The following is an 18,504-nucleotide window of genomic DNA, read 5'->3' on the forward strand; positions in this document are numbered from 1 at the left end:
CCTATTTTTTGGAGCCTCATCAATTGCATTGTAGGTTAGCTTCCTGCATTGTAATCGCTCCAAAAAGTTTGTGATACTATAGCTTTCAAACTTTGGTCACATCCTTTTCTTTCCCCCCCCCCAAAAAAAAAAGGAAATAAAGTTCACCAAACACTCCACTTTAGAGTTGTGTAGGCCACATTAGATCATATTAAAGTGTAGTAGACACACTCTTAGCCAAATTAGTGTTTCTTATACTGGTTAGCAGGTGTTCAGGAATAAGAACACTAAGCCACCCCTTTTTTACTTTTCTGCCTAACTTTATCAGTCTACCAAGATGAAGAAGCAGGGAGTAAGGCAAGTGGTCGTGGCCGTGGAGTTTCAGCAGGGAGAGGACAGGGGGATTCAGCAGGGAGAGGACGTGGGGATTCGGTGTCTGCTGCGGCCACCAGTGACCCGGCATCCCCCACTTTTACCAGGCAACAGTCCTTCATGCGCAGCTTTGTAGAACCTCGCCGTACCCCACTGCTGCGTGACGAACAAATTGAAGCCGTTGTCGGATGGATGGCAGCTAACGCATCCACTTCAATGACTTCTGCATCCTCCCAGGGCCAGAGCACTGAAGAGCAACCATCAGTCTCTTCACCACCTGCCAAATTGCCCAGGCAGTCTGAGAGCCCTGGACAGGAGCCATCTCAATCTTTACTTCTGTTCTCAGAATCTGTTGGCTTGGAAAGAGGCGACCAGCCAAGCAGCATTCTAGAGCGTGAAGAAGGGAGAGTATGCAGTGATGCGCAACTGCTTTGTCCCTCTGAATCTGAAGAGGCGGGTGGGCCAGTGCCTATTGTCAGCACACCTCAGTGCTCATCTGATGATGATGAGACTCAGTTGCCAATTTCTGGTGCGTACGGTGCTGGCGAGACAACCCAGGACCAGCCGGTGCTTGAAGAGGGGAGTGGAGATGATGAGGTCCTTGACCCATCATGGCGTCAGCCACAGGAAGGTGGTGGGAGCAGCTCTGAGGAAGAGATTCCCCGAACAGCCAAAAGAGGAGGGAGAGGGCGGGGGCAGACTTGGTTGCCTGTAGCCTCCACTTTGGCACCCGTGAGGAGAAATCCTCTTCCAAAACAGAGAACGGGCGCTCCCAGGACTTGCAGTGCGTGGTCTTTTTTTGACACAGTTGCAGATGACATTTGCTTTGTCAAATGCAAGCTGTGTCATCAGAAAGTTAAACGAGGGAAAAATGTGAGCAACCTCAATACCACAAATATGTGGAAACATGTGCGTACCAAGCACGAGGTGGAGTTACACAGACACACTGAAGATGTAGGCCAACCTTCAGCAGCACCTACCACCTCTTCAGCTCATGTTGGGGCCTCTTCCTCCAGCTCACACACAGCTGGTTCGGCTTCCTCACTGGAACGCCATGGAAGAACCACTGCCACTGTTGTCCAGAGACCCAGTGAAATTTCACCCACTGAACCACGTTCTCAGTCATCAGCACACTCCCAGGCCACTCACCAGCAATCGGTAGCACAAGCATGGGAGAAAAAGCGGCCATACTCGGCAAACCATCCCCGAGCTCTGGCTCTAAATGCCGGCATTGCCAAACTACTGGCCCTTGAGATGCTGTCATTCAGGCTGGTGGAGACTGACACCTTCCGAAACTTGATGTCATTGGCAGTTCCACAATACAATGTGCCCAGCCGCTTTTATTTCAGCAGGCAAGCCGTCCTTGCCCTGCAAAAGCATGTGGAGGGAAAAATTAAAAATGCGCTACTAAACGCCGTCAGTAGCAAGGTCCACCTGACCACCGATGCGTGGACCAGTAGCCATGGACAGGGACGATACCTTTCCCTCACTGCCCATTGGGTCAATGTTGTGGAGCCGGGTACAGATCTGGAGAGTGGCTCTGTACGTATTCTGCCAACTCCAAGGATTGCAGGAATGCAGTCTGTACATATTGAGTCCTCCTCCTACTCTAGTTCCTCAGAATCAGCACTGCATGAGCCTGTTAGGCCAGATATGAGCACAGGTGTGGCCAAACGTCAACAGGCCATCCTTAAATTAATTTCTTTGGGGAATCGGAGCCACACAGCACAGGAGCTCTGGAATGCCATCAAGCAGGAGAGCGATGTGTGGTTTGTGCCAGCAAATCTCCAGCCAGGTGTGGTAGTGAGTGACAATGGCCGAAATCTAGTGGCAGCTCTGGGCCTAGGCAACCTCAATCACTTACCATGTCTGGCACACGTGCTCAATTTGGTCGTGCAGAGCTTTCTGAGGGACTATCCGGATCTTGATGCACTGCTGCACAAGGTTCGCCTAGAGTGTGCTCACTTGCGGCGTTCCAGCATGGCAAGATCGCACATTGCATCTCTGCAACGCCGATTCCGCCTGCCAGAACATCGCATCATATGTGACCTCTCCACCAGGTGGAATTCAACGTTACATATGTTGGAGCGGTTGTGTGAGCAGCAGGCAGCAGTAATGGAGTACCAGCTGCATCAGGCGCAAACAAGTCGCAATGTGCGCCGGACACACTTCACCACCACTGAGTGGGCCACTATGAGGGACTTCTGCCAAGTTTTGCGTGCCTTCGATAACTCCACGCGGATGGCCAGTGCAGATGATGCACTAGTCAGCATGACTGTCCCCCTTATCTGTCTGCTTCAAAAAACCTTACAAGCACTAAGTGAGGAGATTTTGGAAGAGATCGAAGATGAGGAGTCAGAAATGCCATCTGCTTCTGGCAAGTCTGCGCAACGTGCTTCCACACAAAGGCCCAGGCAGGGGACACTTAGTGAGGAGGATGACGAGGAGTCAATGGAGGAGGAGGAACACATCTCTCCAGAGGAGGGAGGTACACAAGGCACTAGTAGTCAGTGTGTACAGCGAGGGTGGGGTGATGCTGAGCAGGCTGAGATGCTGCCTCAAGCTGGGGACAGCGTTTCCGGTCCAGTTGGCAGTCTGCAGCACATGGTTGATTTCATGCTGCAGTGCTTGTTAAATGACCGCCGCATCGCCAACATTCTTCACACGGCTGATTATTGGGTGTACACCCTCCTAGATCCTCGCTACCGGGACAGCTTACAAAGCCTCATACCACAGTTGAATCGGTAGCGTAAAATGCGGGAGTACCAAGAAACACTTGTGCAGGCCATCATGTTCTCCATTCCCCCCGCAAGTGTTGCTGGTAGTGCTTTTCAAAGCAACCATGTGGGTAGAGGCAGCGGAGGAAGCTCTGCATAAAGACGTAGCAGAGGCAGTGCCGCAGGACAAGGCAAGGCCAGTATGGCCCAAATGTGGAAAAGTTTTGTGGGACCGCCACAAACGGCTACACCATCACAGACGGCTCCAGTCAGCAGGAGGCAATGTTTCCGTCAGATGGTGACAGACTACTTGTCTTGCCCTGTTAGTGTACTCCCCGACGGCTCTTCCCCGTTCAAGTATTGGGTCTCTAAGCTGGATACATGGCAAGAGCTTAGCCAGTATGCATTGGAGGTGCTGGCTTGCCCTGCTGCCAGTGTATTATCGGAACGTGTCTTTAGTGCTGCAGGTGGTGTGGTAACAGATCGTCGCACGAGACTATCCGCCGATAATGTTGACCGGCTTACTTTTCAGAAAATGAACAAGGCCTGGATCTCACCTGAATTTGCCAGTCCTCTTCCAGAATAAATAATTGGCTGGCAACAGGATCCAGGTCTCCTGTTGTGTTCATGTTACTATGACCTGAACTTTATTTCCTGGGCTACAGCAACGCCCGTTGTTGCTCAGAAGTGCTGTCCACACAGACAAAACACTCGCTCATGTGTAAGTGGGGTTCGGTAACGTCAGCTGATCCCCTGCTGTGTGTACGGCAAACTCTCCTGCTGCCTACAACTTCTGACTACCTCTGATTTAATATGTTCTCTGATTTGCCCTCTGTCTCCACTCTGTTTTGAGTATTTCCTCCGGCCTACAACACCGCCTGTTTCTGCTCTCAAGTGCCGTCTGCACAATCAACACTTGTTCTTGTGTTACCTGGGTCCTGTAACATCTGCTCATCTCCAGAGCTGAGTCCGGCAATGTCTCCTGCTTTGTCTACATTCCCACTACTTGTAGTGGAAAAGTGGACAGAGCAGGAGACATTGCCTGACTCACCTCTAGGGAGAAGCTGCTGTTACAGAACCCCAGTAACACAGGAACAAGTGTGGGTTGTGCAGACGGCATTTCAGAGCAGCAACTGGCGTGGTTGGAAGCCAGAGGAAATACTCAAAACAGAGTGAAGACAGAGGCCTAATTGGAGTACGTTGACAGTTAGTAGTAGTCTAGAAACAATCGAAAACTTCCACCAAGTAGGCCTCAGCCTACTACCTGATTTTCCCTGGCCTCCGACACCGCCAGTTGGTGCTCAGAAGTGCTGTACGCACAGACAAAACACTTGCTCATGTGTAAGTGGGGTTTGGTAACGTCAGCTGATCCCCTGCTGTGTGTATAGCAAAGTGTGCTGCTCCTTCCACAGTCAAACAACCTCAGATTTACATCTGGCTCCAAGTAGGCCTTGGCCTACTACCTGATTTTCCCTGGGCTCCGACACCGCCAGTTGGTGCTCAGAAGTGCTGTACGCACAGACAAAACACTCGCTCATGTGTAAGTGGGGTTTGGTAACGTCAGCTGATCCCCTGCTGTGTGTATGGCAAAGTGTCCTGCTCTCTCCACAGTCAAGCAACCTCAGATTTACACCTGGCTCCAAGTAGGCCTCGGCCTACTACCTGATTTTCCCTGGCCTCCGACACCGCCAGTTGGTGCTCAGAAGTGCTGTACTCACAGACAAAACACTCGCTCATGTGTAAGTGGGGTTTGGTAACGTCAGCTGATCCCCTGCTGTGTGTACGGCAAACTCTCCTGATGCCTCCAAATTCAAACAACGTCTTATCTTAAACTGCCTCCAAGTAGGCCTCAGCCTACAAAATGACTATCCCTGGGCTCCAACATCATCAGTTGTTGCTCGGAAGTGCTGTCCACACAGAAAAAAACACTCGTTCATGTGAAAGTGGGGGTCAGTAACGTCAGCTGATCCCCTGCTGTGTGGAGGGCAAACTGCTGCTGCCTCCAAATTGTAACTACTTCAGATTTAAACATTCTCTGATTTGGCCTCTGTCTCCACTCTGTCTGTCTCTAGTATTTCCCCTGACCTCCAACACCGCCAGTTCCTGCTCACAGTTGCCGTCCACGCATTCCACACTTGTTCCTGTGTTCCTGGTGTTCTGTTACGTTAGCTGATCCCCCAATGTGTGTCCGGCACTGTCTCCTGCACTGTCCACCTTCCCACTGCAAGCGGTGGGAATGTGGACAAAGCAGGAGACATTGGCAGACACACATCAGGGGATCTGTTGACATTACAGAATCCCAGTAACACAGGAACACGTGTGGATTGGGCAGACGGCTGCTGTACGCATAAACTGGCGGTGTTGGTGGTCATGTGAAATCCTGGAAACAGAGTGGAGACAGATGCCTAATTGGAGCACGTTGACAGTCTGTTGTAGCCTACAAACAATCTAAAACTGCCACCAAGTAGGCCTCGGCCTACACCACCATTGTCCCTGGGCTCCAACAATGCCAGTTGGTGCTCGGAAGTGCTGTCCACACAGAAAAAAACACTTGTTCATGTGAAAGTGGGGTTCGGTAACGTCAGCTGATCCCCTGCTGTGTGGAGGGCAAAGTGTCCTGCTCCCTCCAAAGTCAAAATACCTCCGATTTACACCTGGCTCCAAGTAGGCCTCGGCCTGCACCATGATTGTCCCTGGGCTCCAACAACGCCAGTTGGTGCTCGGAAGTGCTGTCCACACAGAAAAAAACACTCGTTCATGTGAAAGTGGGGTTCGGTAATGTCAGCTGATCCCCTGCTGTGTAGAGGGCAAACTGCTGCTGCCTCCAAATTATAAATACTTCAGATTTAAACATTCTCTGATTTGGCCTATGTCTCCACTCTGTCTCTAGTATTTCCCCTGACCTCCAACACCGCCAGTTCCTGCTCACAGTTGCCGTCCACGCATTCCACACTTGTTCCTGTGTTCCTGGTGTTCTGTTACGTGAGCTGATCCCCCAATGTGTGTCCGGCACTGTCTCCTGCGCTGTCCACCTTCCCACTGCAAGCGGTGGGAATGTGGACAGAGCAGGAGACATTGGCAGACACACATCAGGGGATCTGCTGACATTACAGAACCCCAGTAACACAGGAACACGTGTGGATTGGGCAGACGGCTGCTGTACGCATAAACTGGCGGTGTTGGTGGTCACGTGAAATCCTGGAAACAGAGTGGAGACAGATGCCTAATTGGAGCACGTTGACAGTCTGTTGTAGCCTACAAACACTCTAAAACTACCACCAAGTAGGCCTCGGCCTTCACCATGATTGTCCCTGGGTTCCAACAATGCCAGTTGGTTCTCGCCAGTGTCTTTGGCACGGGTACTCCCTGTTGCCCAGCCTGGTTCCAGCACGCCAGCTGTTTCCGGGTAGTGTCAAGGTCACTATGCCACCAATCCGTTGTCCTGTCGTCTTGCGGCCGGGATAGCCGACTTTACTGTGCCTGCAGTTTAGGTGACTCCTATGTGGGCTGCGGGAACTGGCACTGAAGGCTGGATCTGTAGTGCCAATGGGACATGAAACCCCTGTAGGACTGTGGGTTTCGGCAACTGCGGCCGGCTTGCGGCCTGGCTACTTTGCTTTGGATGGGTACCTTCTGCTACCCACCCGGGTTCCAGCACTGTCAGCTGGTTCTCGCCAGAGCCTTTGGCCTAGGTGCCTCCATCTCGGTATCCAAAGGTCCAGCACTGTCAGCTGGTCCTTGGTAGTGCTTTTTAGCACAGGTACCTCCTGCCTAGTAACCGTGGTCCAGCACCGTCAGCTGTTCCTCGGTAGTGCCATTGGCTCTTGTAGCTTTTGCTACCCATCTGGGTTCCAGCACTGTCAGCTGGTTATCGGCAGTGTCTTTGGCACGGGTACTCCCTGTTGCCCAGCCTGGTTCCAGCACGCCAGCTGTTTCCGGGTAGTGTCAAGATCACTATGCCAACAATCCGTTGTCCTGTCGTCTTGCGGCCGGGTTAGCCGACTCTACGGTGCCTGCAGTTTAGGTGACTCCTATGTGGGCTGCGGGAACTGGCACTGAAGGCTGGATCCGTAGTGCCAATGGGACATGGACCCCCTGTAGGACTGTGGGTTTCGGTAACTGCGGCCGGCTTGCGGCCTGAATACTTTGCTTTGGATGGGTACCTTCTGCTACCCACCCGGGTTCCTGCACTGTAAGCTGGTTCTCGCCAGAGCCTTTGGCCTAGGTGCCTCCATCTCGGTATCCGAAGGTCCAGCACCATCAGCTGGTCCTTGGTAGTGCTTTCTAGAACAGGTACCTCCTGCCTAGTAACCGTGGTCCAGCACCGTCAGCTGTTCCTCGGTAGTGCCATTGGCTCTTGTAGCTTTTGCTACCCATCCGGGTTCCAGCACTGTCAGCTGGTTCTCGCCAGAGCCTTTGGCCTAGGTGCCTCCATCTCGGTATCCAAGGTCCTGCACCGTCAGCTGGTCCTTGGTAGTGCTTTTTAGCACAGGTACCTTCTGCTTAGTAACCATGGTCCAGCACCGTCAGTTGGTCCTCGGTAATGCCATTGGCTCTTGTTCCTTCTGCTACCCATCTGGGTTCCAGCACTGTCAGCTGGTTCTCGCCAGAGCCTTTGGCCTAGGTGCCTCCATCTCGGTATCCAAGGTCCAGCACCGTCAGCTGGTCCTTGGTAGTGCTTTTTAGCACAGGTACCTTCTGCTTAGTAACCGTGGTCCAGCACCGTCAGTTGGTCCTCGGTAGTGCCATTGGCTCTTGTTCCTTCTGCTACCCATCCGGGTTCCAGCACTGTCAGCTGGTTCTCGCCAGAGCCTTTGGCCTAGGTGCCTCCATCTCGGTATCCGAGGTCCAGCAACGTCAGCTGGTCCTTGGTAGTGCTTTTTAGCACAGGTACCTTCTGCTTAGAAACCGTGGTCCAGCACTGTCAGCTGTTCCTCAGTAGTGCCATTGGCTCTTGTTCCTTCTGCTGCCACTACGGGTTCCAGTACTGTCAGCTGGTTCTCGCCAGTTTCTCAGCCTTCTTTTACCTTCTGCTACATTTCCAAGATCAAGATTTTTGAAATTGTCTTTGGTAATCCGCATTGATCTCCATGACGACGACCCTGATGACGACGACCCTGAAGACCACACCAAAGAATACCAGAAATATGACCCTAAATAATATGACCAAGAGGACAAAGAACATGAAGACAACCACCAAGAAAAAGAACAAAAGACAAAAGAACAAGAAGCAGAAGAAGCAAAAGCAGAAGAACAGAAAGCAGAAGAACATTAAGCATAAGACTAAAAATCATCATAGAAGAAATCAAAATTATAAGCAGATGAAGACTAAGCAGTAAATGGGGGTGAGTCCGTTCCTCCTCGTGGTGCCCCTGGAAAATGCCTGCTGCTGCAGGCCAAACTGAACGCGGACAAATCCTGTTGTAAATCTTTAGTGACAGGCAGAACGTAAGGTGTAATCTTATAACTTTTATAGATAAGTACTGCAGGAATGCCTGTCACCATAAGAAAATGAAGAAAAAGAAGAATAGGAAGAAGATGAAGAAATAGCATATGAAAATTAATAATAGCTGAATAAGAAGAATATGAAGAATGGAAAAAAAAATTAATGGGAAGAAGATGAAGAAGAAGATGAATAAGATGAAGAAAAAGTTGATGAAAAAAATGCTACTGCTGCAGATCATGAAGGAGAAAGTGTGGGAGAAGTACAAAAGAAGGTGAAGAGCATGGAAGTTGTGAAACATACATATCTGACAAAATATAAAAAAGGTTAACATAGTCAATATCTTTTTAACTCCGAACGTATTGAAAAAAAAATTGGAATTAATGCTATGCCATGTGATTTGAATAAACCACTATGCTTTTAATGTCTCCTCCACCTCCCACAATACATTCTACATGATTCTTATTTGTTTTCAATTATGTAGAATTAGCCAACAAGGAAATAAAGGGCTTTTTTTAATTCCGATACCGGAAGTCCCATTGACTTGAATGGGACTTCCGGTATCGGAATCGGCGATACCCGATATTTTTTTCGTATCGGGCGATACCATCCGATACGATATTTTGGGGTATCAAACGGTATCGCTCAACACTATTGATCACCCTTTAATTTACTGAATAGTTGGGGTCTAAACAGTTTAAGCTTCGTGCTCAGCAAGACCATTTTAACCCTTTATCATCTCATATAGTTATTATTATTTTTGACAGAAACATCACTGTCGAAATAGCCACCTTTTCATCCGACAAAGAAGCTTTCAGGATATTTGGTCTGCAAGATGTGCACTAGATATTGTAGTTTTGTAGAAAACATACAGATATAAAGGTAACTGATAGAAAATAAGGATCAGATTCTGTTGAATTATTTGATTTACTTTCACCATTTTTTTACTTTTTTTCACCCAATGGTGAAGAGATTGGAAAGTTCAGATGTGTCAGCCCTTGGAATATGTTCTATAGCCTCTGAAGTCAGAGACAAATTAATATCACGCTGTGAAGAACATTTCTTTGGTTCTGGCGCAAAATACATTACTGAATAAATTTCTGAAACTGCTAGCTAGCAGATGAATCAGTCACATTTTGCACAGTACCATTACGGGTTTTTTTGAGAAATACTGTAATTTTCAAGAAGAAAACGTAATGTGTTCAACGTTTCATTTCCAAAAGCCATATCTAATAAGTGAAAGATGCTGTATGTGTGTCCTAAAGTGCCAGGAACAATGTGCTGTCACTTTGCAAAACATCTGGGAACATCGAGAAGTGCAAAATGCTCAGTTCTACTGTGTAGAAAGTACAATTTGTTCTGTAGGATTAGTGTTTGGTGATGGGGTTCACAAACATGAAGAGAATCTCGTCTGATCACATTTTAGAAAATCCTAAGTTCCCAACATAATTACAATAACAAATGGATAAAGACAAAAAAGTGTTCATCAAGTGGACCTCTACACAATAAAACACAATCTAAACCAAAGTATCTTAATGAAAACTGTCACCTTGTTTTTATTGAAGCCAAATATTTATAATGTCATTTTCAAATTGTAGATTTTATTTTCTAATTTTTTTTACCTGATTGTTACCGCCACGTCCGGCCACCCTGTCGCCGCTTCCTGAGTCTACCGCGCTGGTAATGTGGGCTCACATCGGGTGCTTCCGGGCTTGCGTACCTCCCGGGGCATCTGCGCCATGTGCCTCCTTAGGCTGCGGGCGTGCACTTGCTTAGTTCCTTTGTTTGATTTCCAGGTGACCGACCCGGAAGTGCTGTCCTCCTCTGTGTCTGGCGTTAGTATTTCTGGCGCTCTTTCTCTCACATCGGCGCCTGGTGATTCACTCGGGTTCATACCCTGTGCTGGTGTGTCTCAGGTCCCCACGCTCTCCCCAGGGTGCATGCTTTTCTTTCTCTCATATGTCCTGTACAATATCCTGTGCATACCCTGCTGTGTTCTGGTCTCCTGTACTTTACCCTGTGCGCACTCCGCTCTGTCCAGGTCTTCCGTACATTACCTGGTATGCACTCTCCTCTGTCCTGGTCTCCTGTACTATATCCTGTGCGTACCCTGCTCTGTCCTAGTCTCCTTTACTTTACCCTGTGCGTGCTCTGCTCTGTCCAAGTCTCTCGTACATTACCCGGCACGTTCTCTGCTCTGTTCTGATTTCCGTCACATTTCCCTGTGTGCAACCTGCGCCGTGTCTCCTACGAGCCGATACTAGCCATTGCGGTGTGCCTACCCCTCAGGCCTGCTCCTAACACTCCCTGTATAGGGGGCAATTCCACCTGGTCAGCTCGCCCGAACCAGTCGGTCCTGTGATCCAGTGGATCCACTTTAGGAACCGTGACAATGATCATGGAGGTGTGTGAAAAATGAGGATGAATGAACTCATGGAGATCAACATCCAACACTGACTAGCCAGGTCTTTGCTTGCATTGAGAAACGTGATGGTGTCTCCGCGGCTTGTGTTTTGCATGTTTTACATATTTCCCATAAGGGATGGGGGCATTGCTCTAGAATCACTGCGTTGAGAAACATGTGATGGTGTCTCCACAGTGTTGGATGTTGATCTCCATGAGTTCATTCATCCTCATTTTTCACAGTCTTCCACTAGGCATTGCTCCTACTGGCCAGTTTCCTACTCCACACTGATGAGGGGCAATACCCCGAAACAGCTGTCTGTGGGATGGATACCATGTTTTGGCATAGGTGGTTTCCTTCATTGGAGACTGCCCTTCACATGGTTGTTCCTAATGATCATGGAGGTGGCCCCTTGTCTAAGTTGCTATCAACAGTCCCAAGAAAGCTAAGTATTAAATATGTTCACTTACTAATGTGGGCATGTTCTATTGTGGGCATCCACACAGAAATAATTATACAGGGAGGTGGAAGAAATGAGCCATAATGTCATCTATAGTGAATGGTGGATCCAGTGTTAGTTATGTAAGACCACGTTCACATGTTCAGTATTTGGTCAGTATTTTACAACAGTATTTGTAATCCTTATTACTATGAGCATGCTCTGTTGTGGGCATGCTCAGTGACCTGTGCAGAGATTGTTATACAAGGTGGTGGAAGAGATGAGCTATGATATCATCATTATGAAAGCTGGGTCCAGTGTTATTTGTAATAGACCAAGTTCTCAAGTTCAGTTTTTGGTCAGTATTTTAAATCAGTATTTGTAATTCTGTCTTTGATGAAAATGAGATGTCTACAAAAAGAATGATCTAGTGATCAGTTTATTTTCATATATAAACACTGGCATGAAATTAAAAAAAAACATCACCCCAAATTATTTGAAAAATAAGTTTATCATAAAAACTTGATTGAATAAGTAATTTTCTGATGACACATTCATACCGCAATGTGTCAAGAACGCTGCAACGTGAATGATGATCCCGGATTCCCAGGAGACTTTGAAAACTTTGTAAACTGTTGCACTGACAGAGTTGATACCCGACCATCCCAGATGACAATAAAGAAATTAAATCAGGTTCTTGTCAGGAATGGCATGTTGTCACTTTCTAACGACTCTGTAACATAGAGATTTGCAAAATGCTCCCTACTTCTGCATAGAAAATAGATTTCTTTTGAACATTTAGTACTTGGTGATGGAGGTCACATATACGTGGAATAAGATTGGTGAAATAGATCATTTAGTTTGTTACTTTCTGTTCTTGATTGATATTGTTAAAGGGAATATGTCACCAGGTTTATGCCACCTAATCTGAGAGCAGATTGATGTAGGGGCTAAGACCCTGATTTCAGCGATGTGTCACTTTCTGGGCTGCATGCTGTAATTTTCATACAATCCCTGTTTTCTCTAGCAGAGCTCTGAATGCTGAGCTGTGTGGAACCCCGCCCACACCACTAATTGGCTGCTTTCTGTTTACACTGTGCACTGACAGAGACCTACTATTCATTAGTGGGCAGTTGCACCAGACACCTAGTCCGGTAGTGATAATCTCCTACTGTTAAAATATTGATTTTTATTGAAAAAGCAACACACAACTGAATAAGTGACATCTCTGGAATCAGGGTTTTAGCCCATACATCATCCTGCTCTCAGATTACAGAGTAAAAATCTGATGACAGATACCCTTTAATTAATTCGGCCCATGATATGAAAACGTTCTGGAACCTTAAGTCTTGCTTTTAGGTAATAAAAGGGAAAATGATCACATAAGCCCACATCAGATACTCACCGCATATTTTCGGCTGGTATCTCTATATCTTCAGATGGATGCTCTCCTATCTTTCCATAAATTTCAATAAAGACTCAAAAAGTTGTGACATGCTATAAAAACTCTTTTACAGGCGGCAAACTGCATCACAACCACTTGGTAGCCAAATGTAGCCACATGTGGCATAAACATCTCCTGACAGAGTACTTCAAAGCCATGTAGCTGGTCAACTTTCATCACTCATTTCTTGAAACACTCAGCCTGGGGGCAAGATATTTTTTGGAAAACATATACATGTGGTCAATTTAAGGAGCACAATGGATACAGAACACAATGCAATGGATTAGTGGTAAACAAACTTTTTATTAGACCACTACACGTTTCGGCAGCGGACCGCTACTCTCCTCAGGTGGATTTTGGGGGCAAGATAGGGAGAGACATGTCTGTATATTATCAATGTAAGGCCGGGGTCAGACTTGCGAGTACAATGCGAGAAACTCGCGCATCAATACCCGGCACTGCCGCCGGTACTCGGGACCACATGCAGCCGCCCCCTCCAGTCCCGAGTGCCTGCGGCAGTGCTGGGTATTGATGCAAGAGACTCGCGTGAGTTTCTCGCATTGCACACGCAAGTGTGACCCCGGCCTAAGACTCAACTTATCAATTCAATATATACAACAACCAACTGATTCCTAGTTGACATTTTTTTCGACATAGAATTAAGAAACGACGTGAATGCTTTTGGGTAAAACTGGAGTCTTTGTACTTTCACTGACCTCTTATGCGTATAATGATGTGTGCTATGGGGCCATATGTGCATCGGCAAACATTATGTGTAGAGTAAATTAAACCCGGGCCGATAATTAGGCGCTAAGGAAATGATTGCAAACTGGGGAGAGTAAATCATCTGGAGTCAACCACTCTCCATTTCCTCTGAAGCACATAAGTGGACCGTAAAATCCAATGTCATCCCGGTAAACATTTAACAAAATTTCCTTTGATCAGAGACAAGAAAAAAAAACATAGTTGTAAACTGAAGCTAAAAATTCTTATTGGATGGCCCAGCTGTAAAATCAAATTTATCAGCCAGAAGAATGACTTCAGTTTTACTTAATACGACTTTCAGTCTTCGAGTAAATTGCCGAATCTTTGCAGATCCTTCTATCTTTTATCGGCTTAATGTAAACATTTAGTTTTTTTGTTGCGTTTTTTTATGCAGCCTTCAGCAGCTTCTCGAATTGCTCCTTTGTAAGTGCTTTAAATAATATGGTAAATAATAAAAAAATAGGCATAAAATAGGAATAAAAAATATGCACAGCGCGTGAAACAACAAAGCGACTCAAGGTTGAACTGTTTTGTTTCTGACTTGTTTTGCACCCAACTGTTAAGAATACACAGTAAATTGCTCTTGTTTTATAGAGTAGCACATGTTGTATATATATACCGTATATATTATATTTCAGGAACGAAATAAAAGGAAGCTCCTACAGTTTATGTAAAAGATAACTAACATTCATTGAATTCACTTGTTCCTTCAGCAGCAAAATATTCTACAGCGCTGTACCTAGAACATATAATTCCCATTCGTCAAGGTTCAAAGGGAGGGTGACAGTGGTGTAACTACCACGGTCGCAGCAGGCGCCATTGCAGGTCATCTCCCAACCCTCCCGATTCTCGCTGGACAGTCCTGTTTTTGACCCCCCCACCTGTGTCCCGCTCGGGAGTCTATTTTTACCCGCACTGCACCAGGGCCTATAACTTTGTAGTTACACCACTGGAGGGTGACAAAATTATTTAATTTACACACTATGGACCCAAATAATCAAAGCACTATATTGCTTTTAAAAGTCAGAAAACGTTGGTATAACACTGAGTTGTGCAAAGGAATTTAGGAATTTCAGCTAGTCCACAAGTGTTTTTGGTCTGGCACTATTTGGAAAGCTTTCATATGGGCCCTGCAGGATAGCGCTGCTGTAAGGGCTCTGTGATTTTCAATGTTTGGGTCTCAGTGTTTGGCACTACTGTAGATGTATCTTGGTTGACACTGGTTTACGGGTCATGAGGTTGGCACATTGTTGGGATATATCTGGTTGTCCATCTGTGGGGGTTATTGTAAAAGGGCATTAAAGGGTTTGCCACTACTTTTTTTATACTGATGACTTATTGATATGAAGGTTTATCAATATTTTATTGGATGGGGTGCGACACATGGCTGTTACCATGGGTTAGGAGTGCTCTTCACAGGGAAAATCCCCATAACCATCTCACCTAGCGCTATCTCTTTCTCATGTACCTATTTCACAGAAATCTGTCTGAGGAAGGTCTATGTTTAAGACCAAAACGTCACATTTCTTTTGAGATTGCTTTACTTAAATAAACATACTCTACGTTTCAAGAAGAGTACCAGATCTGAATTTTGTTTTCTTACCTGTTACCGGCGGCGGCAGCAGAAGCTCTTAAATGCTGCTGTTACAAAGCAGCGCTGTCATTTCTATCAGAGACAAAGCTAGGTACTAGGTACCTATTCAAAAAAATAAGGGATGGGTTCTCAGTACCGGGCCATGCCGCTATAGTATTGACTAAGCTGTTGAGTTACGGCAACATCTAACAACTTCCGGACGCCCACGACTCTTATCCTAAGAATAGCCTATCAATAGAACACTAGTGGTCTATCTCTTTAAGGCAGTCTCATATGAGATAACGATGGCTGATAGTATGCAGAAGCAAGATTTTTTTCTCCAGACTTCATTTGGCTTGCCAAAAACGCAAATTACACCTATCATCCCATCTTTGCATAGAGGCACTTCTTGTTTATGTGCTAGTCAAAAGTGGTGGGCTTGACTATTGTACCAAAATATACAAGACTGATAGCATAGGGAGGCGGGTGAAGAATGGGTGGTGAGTAGGTTCAATAAACAATATAAGATATTTATAAAGTTATTAGAAAAAATGTTGTCTGCACCTACCTGTCTGCGAAGATCCCGTGTCTTTTTGGTCATCTTATCAATAGCAATGTTTAATGGGTCACCTTTTTCTTTTCTTCCAGACTACGAAAAAGAAAGAAAGTTGGATTTTAAGTCTCTACATACAAAAAGTAACACAAAAAAATTTAAGGATCCCAGATAAATCACGTAGTCACTTTTTGCATTTAATTAACACTACACATATAGTTTAATGCAAACATGAATGGAAAAATAGATTTTTTTTTGCTTTTCTGGAACATTACAGACTGTTTGGTCAGACAGCAAAAATTACATAGTTTTCCAAAATGTTAAATTAATGTAGTAGGTTGTAAAGCACAGACTTACTTTCAGGACTGGGGGGAAATACAACCCCTGTGGCCAGCTCCTTATTACAGGACCAAACTTCCACTTACTGTACATGTAAAGTAGCAGTGTCAAAAATATTGATGATGGAAGATGAAATCCTCACCAATGAGACATTTATATCCTAAGAAAAGCTGATTGATGGCTTACTCTAGAAAAACCATTTTAACTTGCCATTGACAAAGTTGAGTTGTCTACACCCCGATGCATCTTTAAATTTGTCTTTAAACTTGACTTACTGATTGAGGCATAAAAACAATGTACATTATGTAAAAAAATACATTATATATATTATACAGCTGATTGGAGGGGTTCCTTGAGTTTAACACCCGCCGATCTTCTGAACAAAAGTTTAGGCAAGGATGTCAATCTGTCCATGTAATAATAATAATAATAATAATCTTTATTTTTATATAGCGCTAACATATTCCGCAGCGCTTTACAGTTTGCACACATTATCATCACTGTCCCCGATGAGGCTCACAATCTAAATTCCCTATCAGTATGTCTTTAGAGTGTGGATCAAACCCAGAGTGGCGCTTAATCTGACAGCGTGGAGGTTCCCAGGTGTATGATGTCAATCTTGGTAGATGAGTCCATTTCCATAGGCCTTACAACATAAAGAACAAAATGTGAAAAAAGGCAAACATTTTCTTCCCTAGAAAAGATAAGAGTCAGTCTAGGATGGACTCCACCTGTCTTATATGGACAAAACTTTAGGCAAATATTTTGGATGTCTTTATGCAACATCATAGTGACCAAAGAGAGGAGGCTTAAGGTAATGGGATCCAAATATTCAATGTATGTTGTCAATCTGGGAAGGAGGCTTCCATTCACAAGCTTGTCAGCATGAGTCCGAGGGCAAGTTTCCCTTTTCTAAGAAGCAAAAAAAACGTTAACTCTGGGTTATGCCTTCTTCCAATGATGAAAATGTTGTAAAGATGTCTTTTTTTTAACAGCGGAGACTAATAAATGAAGGCCAAAATATAATCTAAGTGCACCATATGTAGTATGAATCTTGGAAGTCTTGGCTTCTCGTTCGATAGATTTGCTAATGTGAACAAGGAAAAAGGGAAAAGACCAAGGTTCAAGCCAGAGCTCCTCATGTCTAGAGAGGAAAAGGGAATCACCAATGGCCTGCTACATCATGCAAAATTTTAGGCAAGAATTGTCTTATAAAGCGTAGTGGGGGCCAAAGAAAGGAAGCTAAGGGTAGTAGCGTAGCATACTAGTACCCCATATGTGCAATGAATCTTGGAAGTGGCCTCCATTTCCAAGTATTTGCAGATGTGAGGAGGGAAAGGATAACTGGCCAAGGGTACGCCAATTGTTGGCTTCCTTTTTCTATAAAACAAATACGGAGTTAGTGATGGCACATGCCAGTCTGCAATGGGCATGACTATAGACAACGGTTTTCTTATGTTACGTAGTGGAGGCAAAGTATTGTGGCTAGATAGTGGGGCCTTTTTCGTAGGGTACATTCAGCCAACATTACATTTTGCTAATGTGATCAAGGTGCTCTTTACCGGAAATAGAAACTGGGCCAACAATGGACTGTTAGATGTTATAATGGGAAATATTGGAGCATCTACATACTCTTTATGGTGTTAGAATAGTGACATGATGAAAAAAAAAAAAATAACAACAAAAATATGAAGCCGCCATCAAATATCTACAGCACTTGAAAGATGGAAGCCAAATCGACCCGCCTGACATAAGAAACTCTCGTCAGAACCTTCAGTGTTTTCATCTTCTGCAATTGTAACAACTTGAAAAAACCCTCAAAAGAAGACATGAAAAGTATTTCCCATTTACAAACACAGGTAATAGAAATATGTTTCACCACATGAAAAACATTAAGTGGTATTTTATGTGCCATCGTCTCTTATGCGACAAAATAGAGATAAGATTATCTGTAAACAGTCATCCAGACTCGGGCCGCACACAATGGCTCTGTTATGTGTCCCTTTACAAAGAGCCTTTGGAAATGACTGTCTTCTCTATAGCGTTAGAATCTTTTTTTGCTTATTCCATGTATTCCTTTTAATGCGTGCGTCAGCATGATGGAATCCGGCTGAATTAATAACACAATTTCCAGTGGAAACAATGGCTTTGTTAAGATGTTCTAGGTGGAATCATTATTAATATCTGATGTTATAAAGAAGTTTTGTATATTGAGTAAAGCAAAGAAAACAGTATAAGCATTTACCTACATCCCTCCCCCTTCTAAAAAAAATCCAAAGTTTATACAACTACTTAAAACCATAGTAGACATCTCTGAACAATTTGAGAGAATGTCACAATACAGACTGAACAGACACGAGCAAATATGAAGGTCACAAACTAATAGAGAAAATACTAACTCATAAAAAAAGGAACCGGGACAAGAAAAACAAGAAAAACATTGGCTATGAACAGAAAAAAAATGTCTGTTTCAGGC

At 45.2% G+C, this 18,504-nt stretch overlaps 1 protein-coding gene across 2 annotated transcripts in view; it reads right to left on the bottom strand.

Annotated features, from left to right (window-relative positions):
* CTNNA2 (catenin alpha 2) overlaps window positions 1-15,781 on the bottom strand; it is a 918,592-nt gene extending 902,811 nt beyond the window's left edge. For both annotated transcript variants that reach the window (XM_073586716.1, XM_073586715.1), the window contains exon 1: window positions 15,705-15,781. In XM_073586716.1, coding sequence (XP_073442817.1) covers window positions 15,705-15,737 — 33 coding nt within the window. In that variant the 5' untranslated portion in view covers window positions 15,738-15,781. The remainder of the gene's footprint in view (window positions 1-15,704) is intronic.
* Window positions 15,782-18,504: the final 2,723 nt, after the last annotated feature.

Source organism: Dendrobates tinctorius, unplaced genomic scaffold (genome assembly GCF_039654945.1).
Source record: "Dendrobates tinctorius isolate UK_male_01 unplaced genomic scaffold, ASM3965494v1 ptg000095l, whole genome shotgun sequence".
NCBI lineage: Eukaryota > Metazoa > Chordata > Amphibia > Anura > Dendrobatidae > Dendrobates > Dendrobates tinctorius.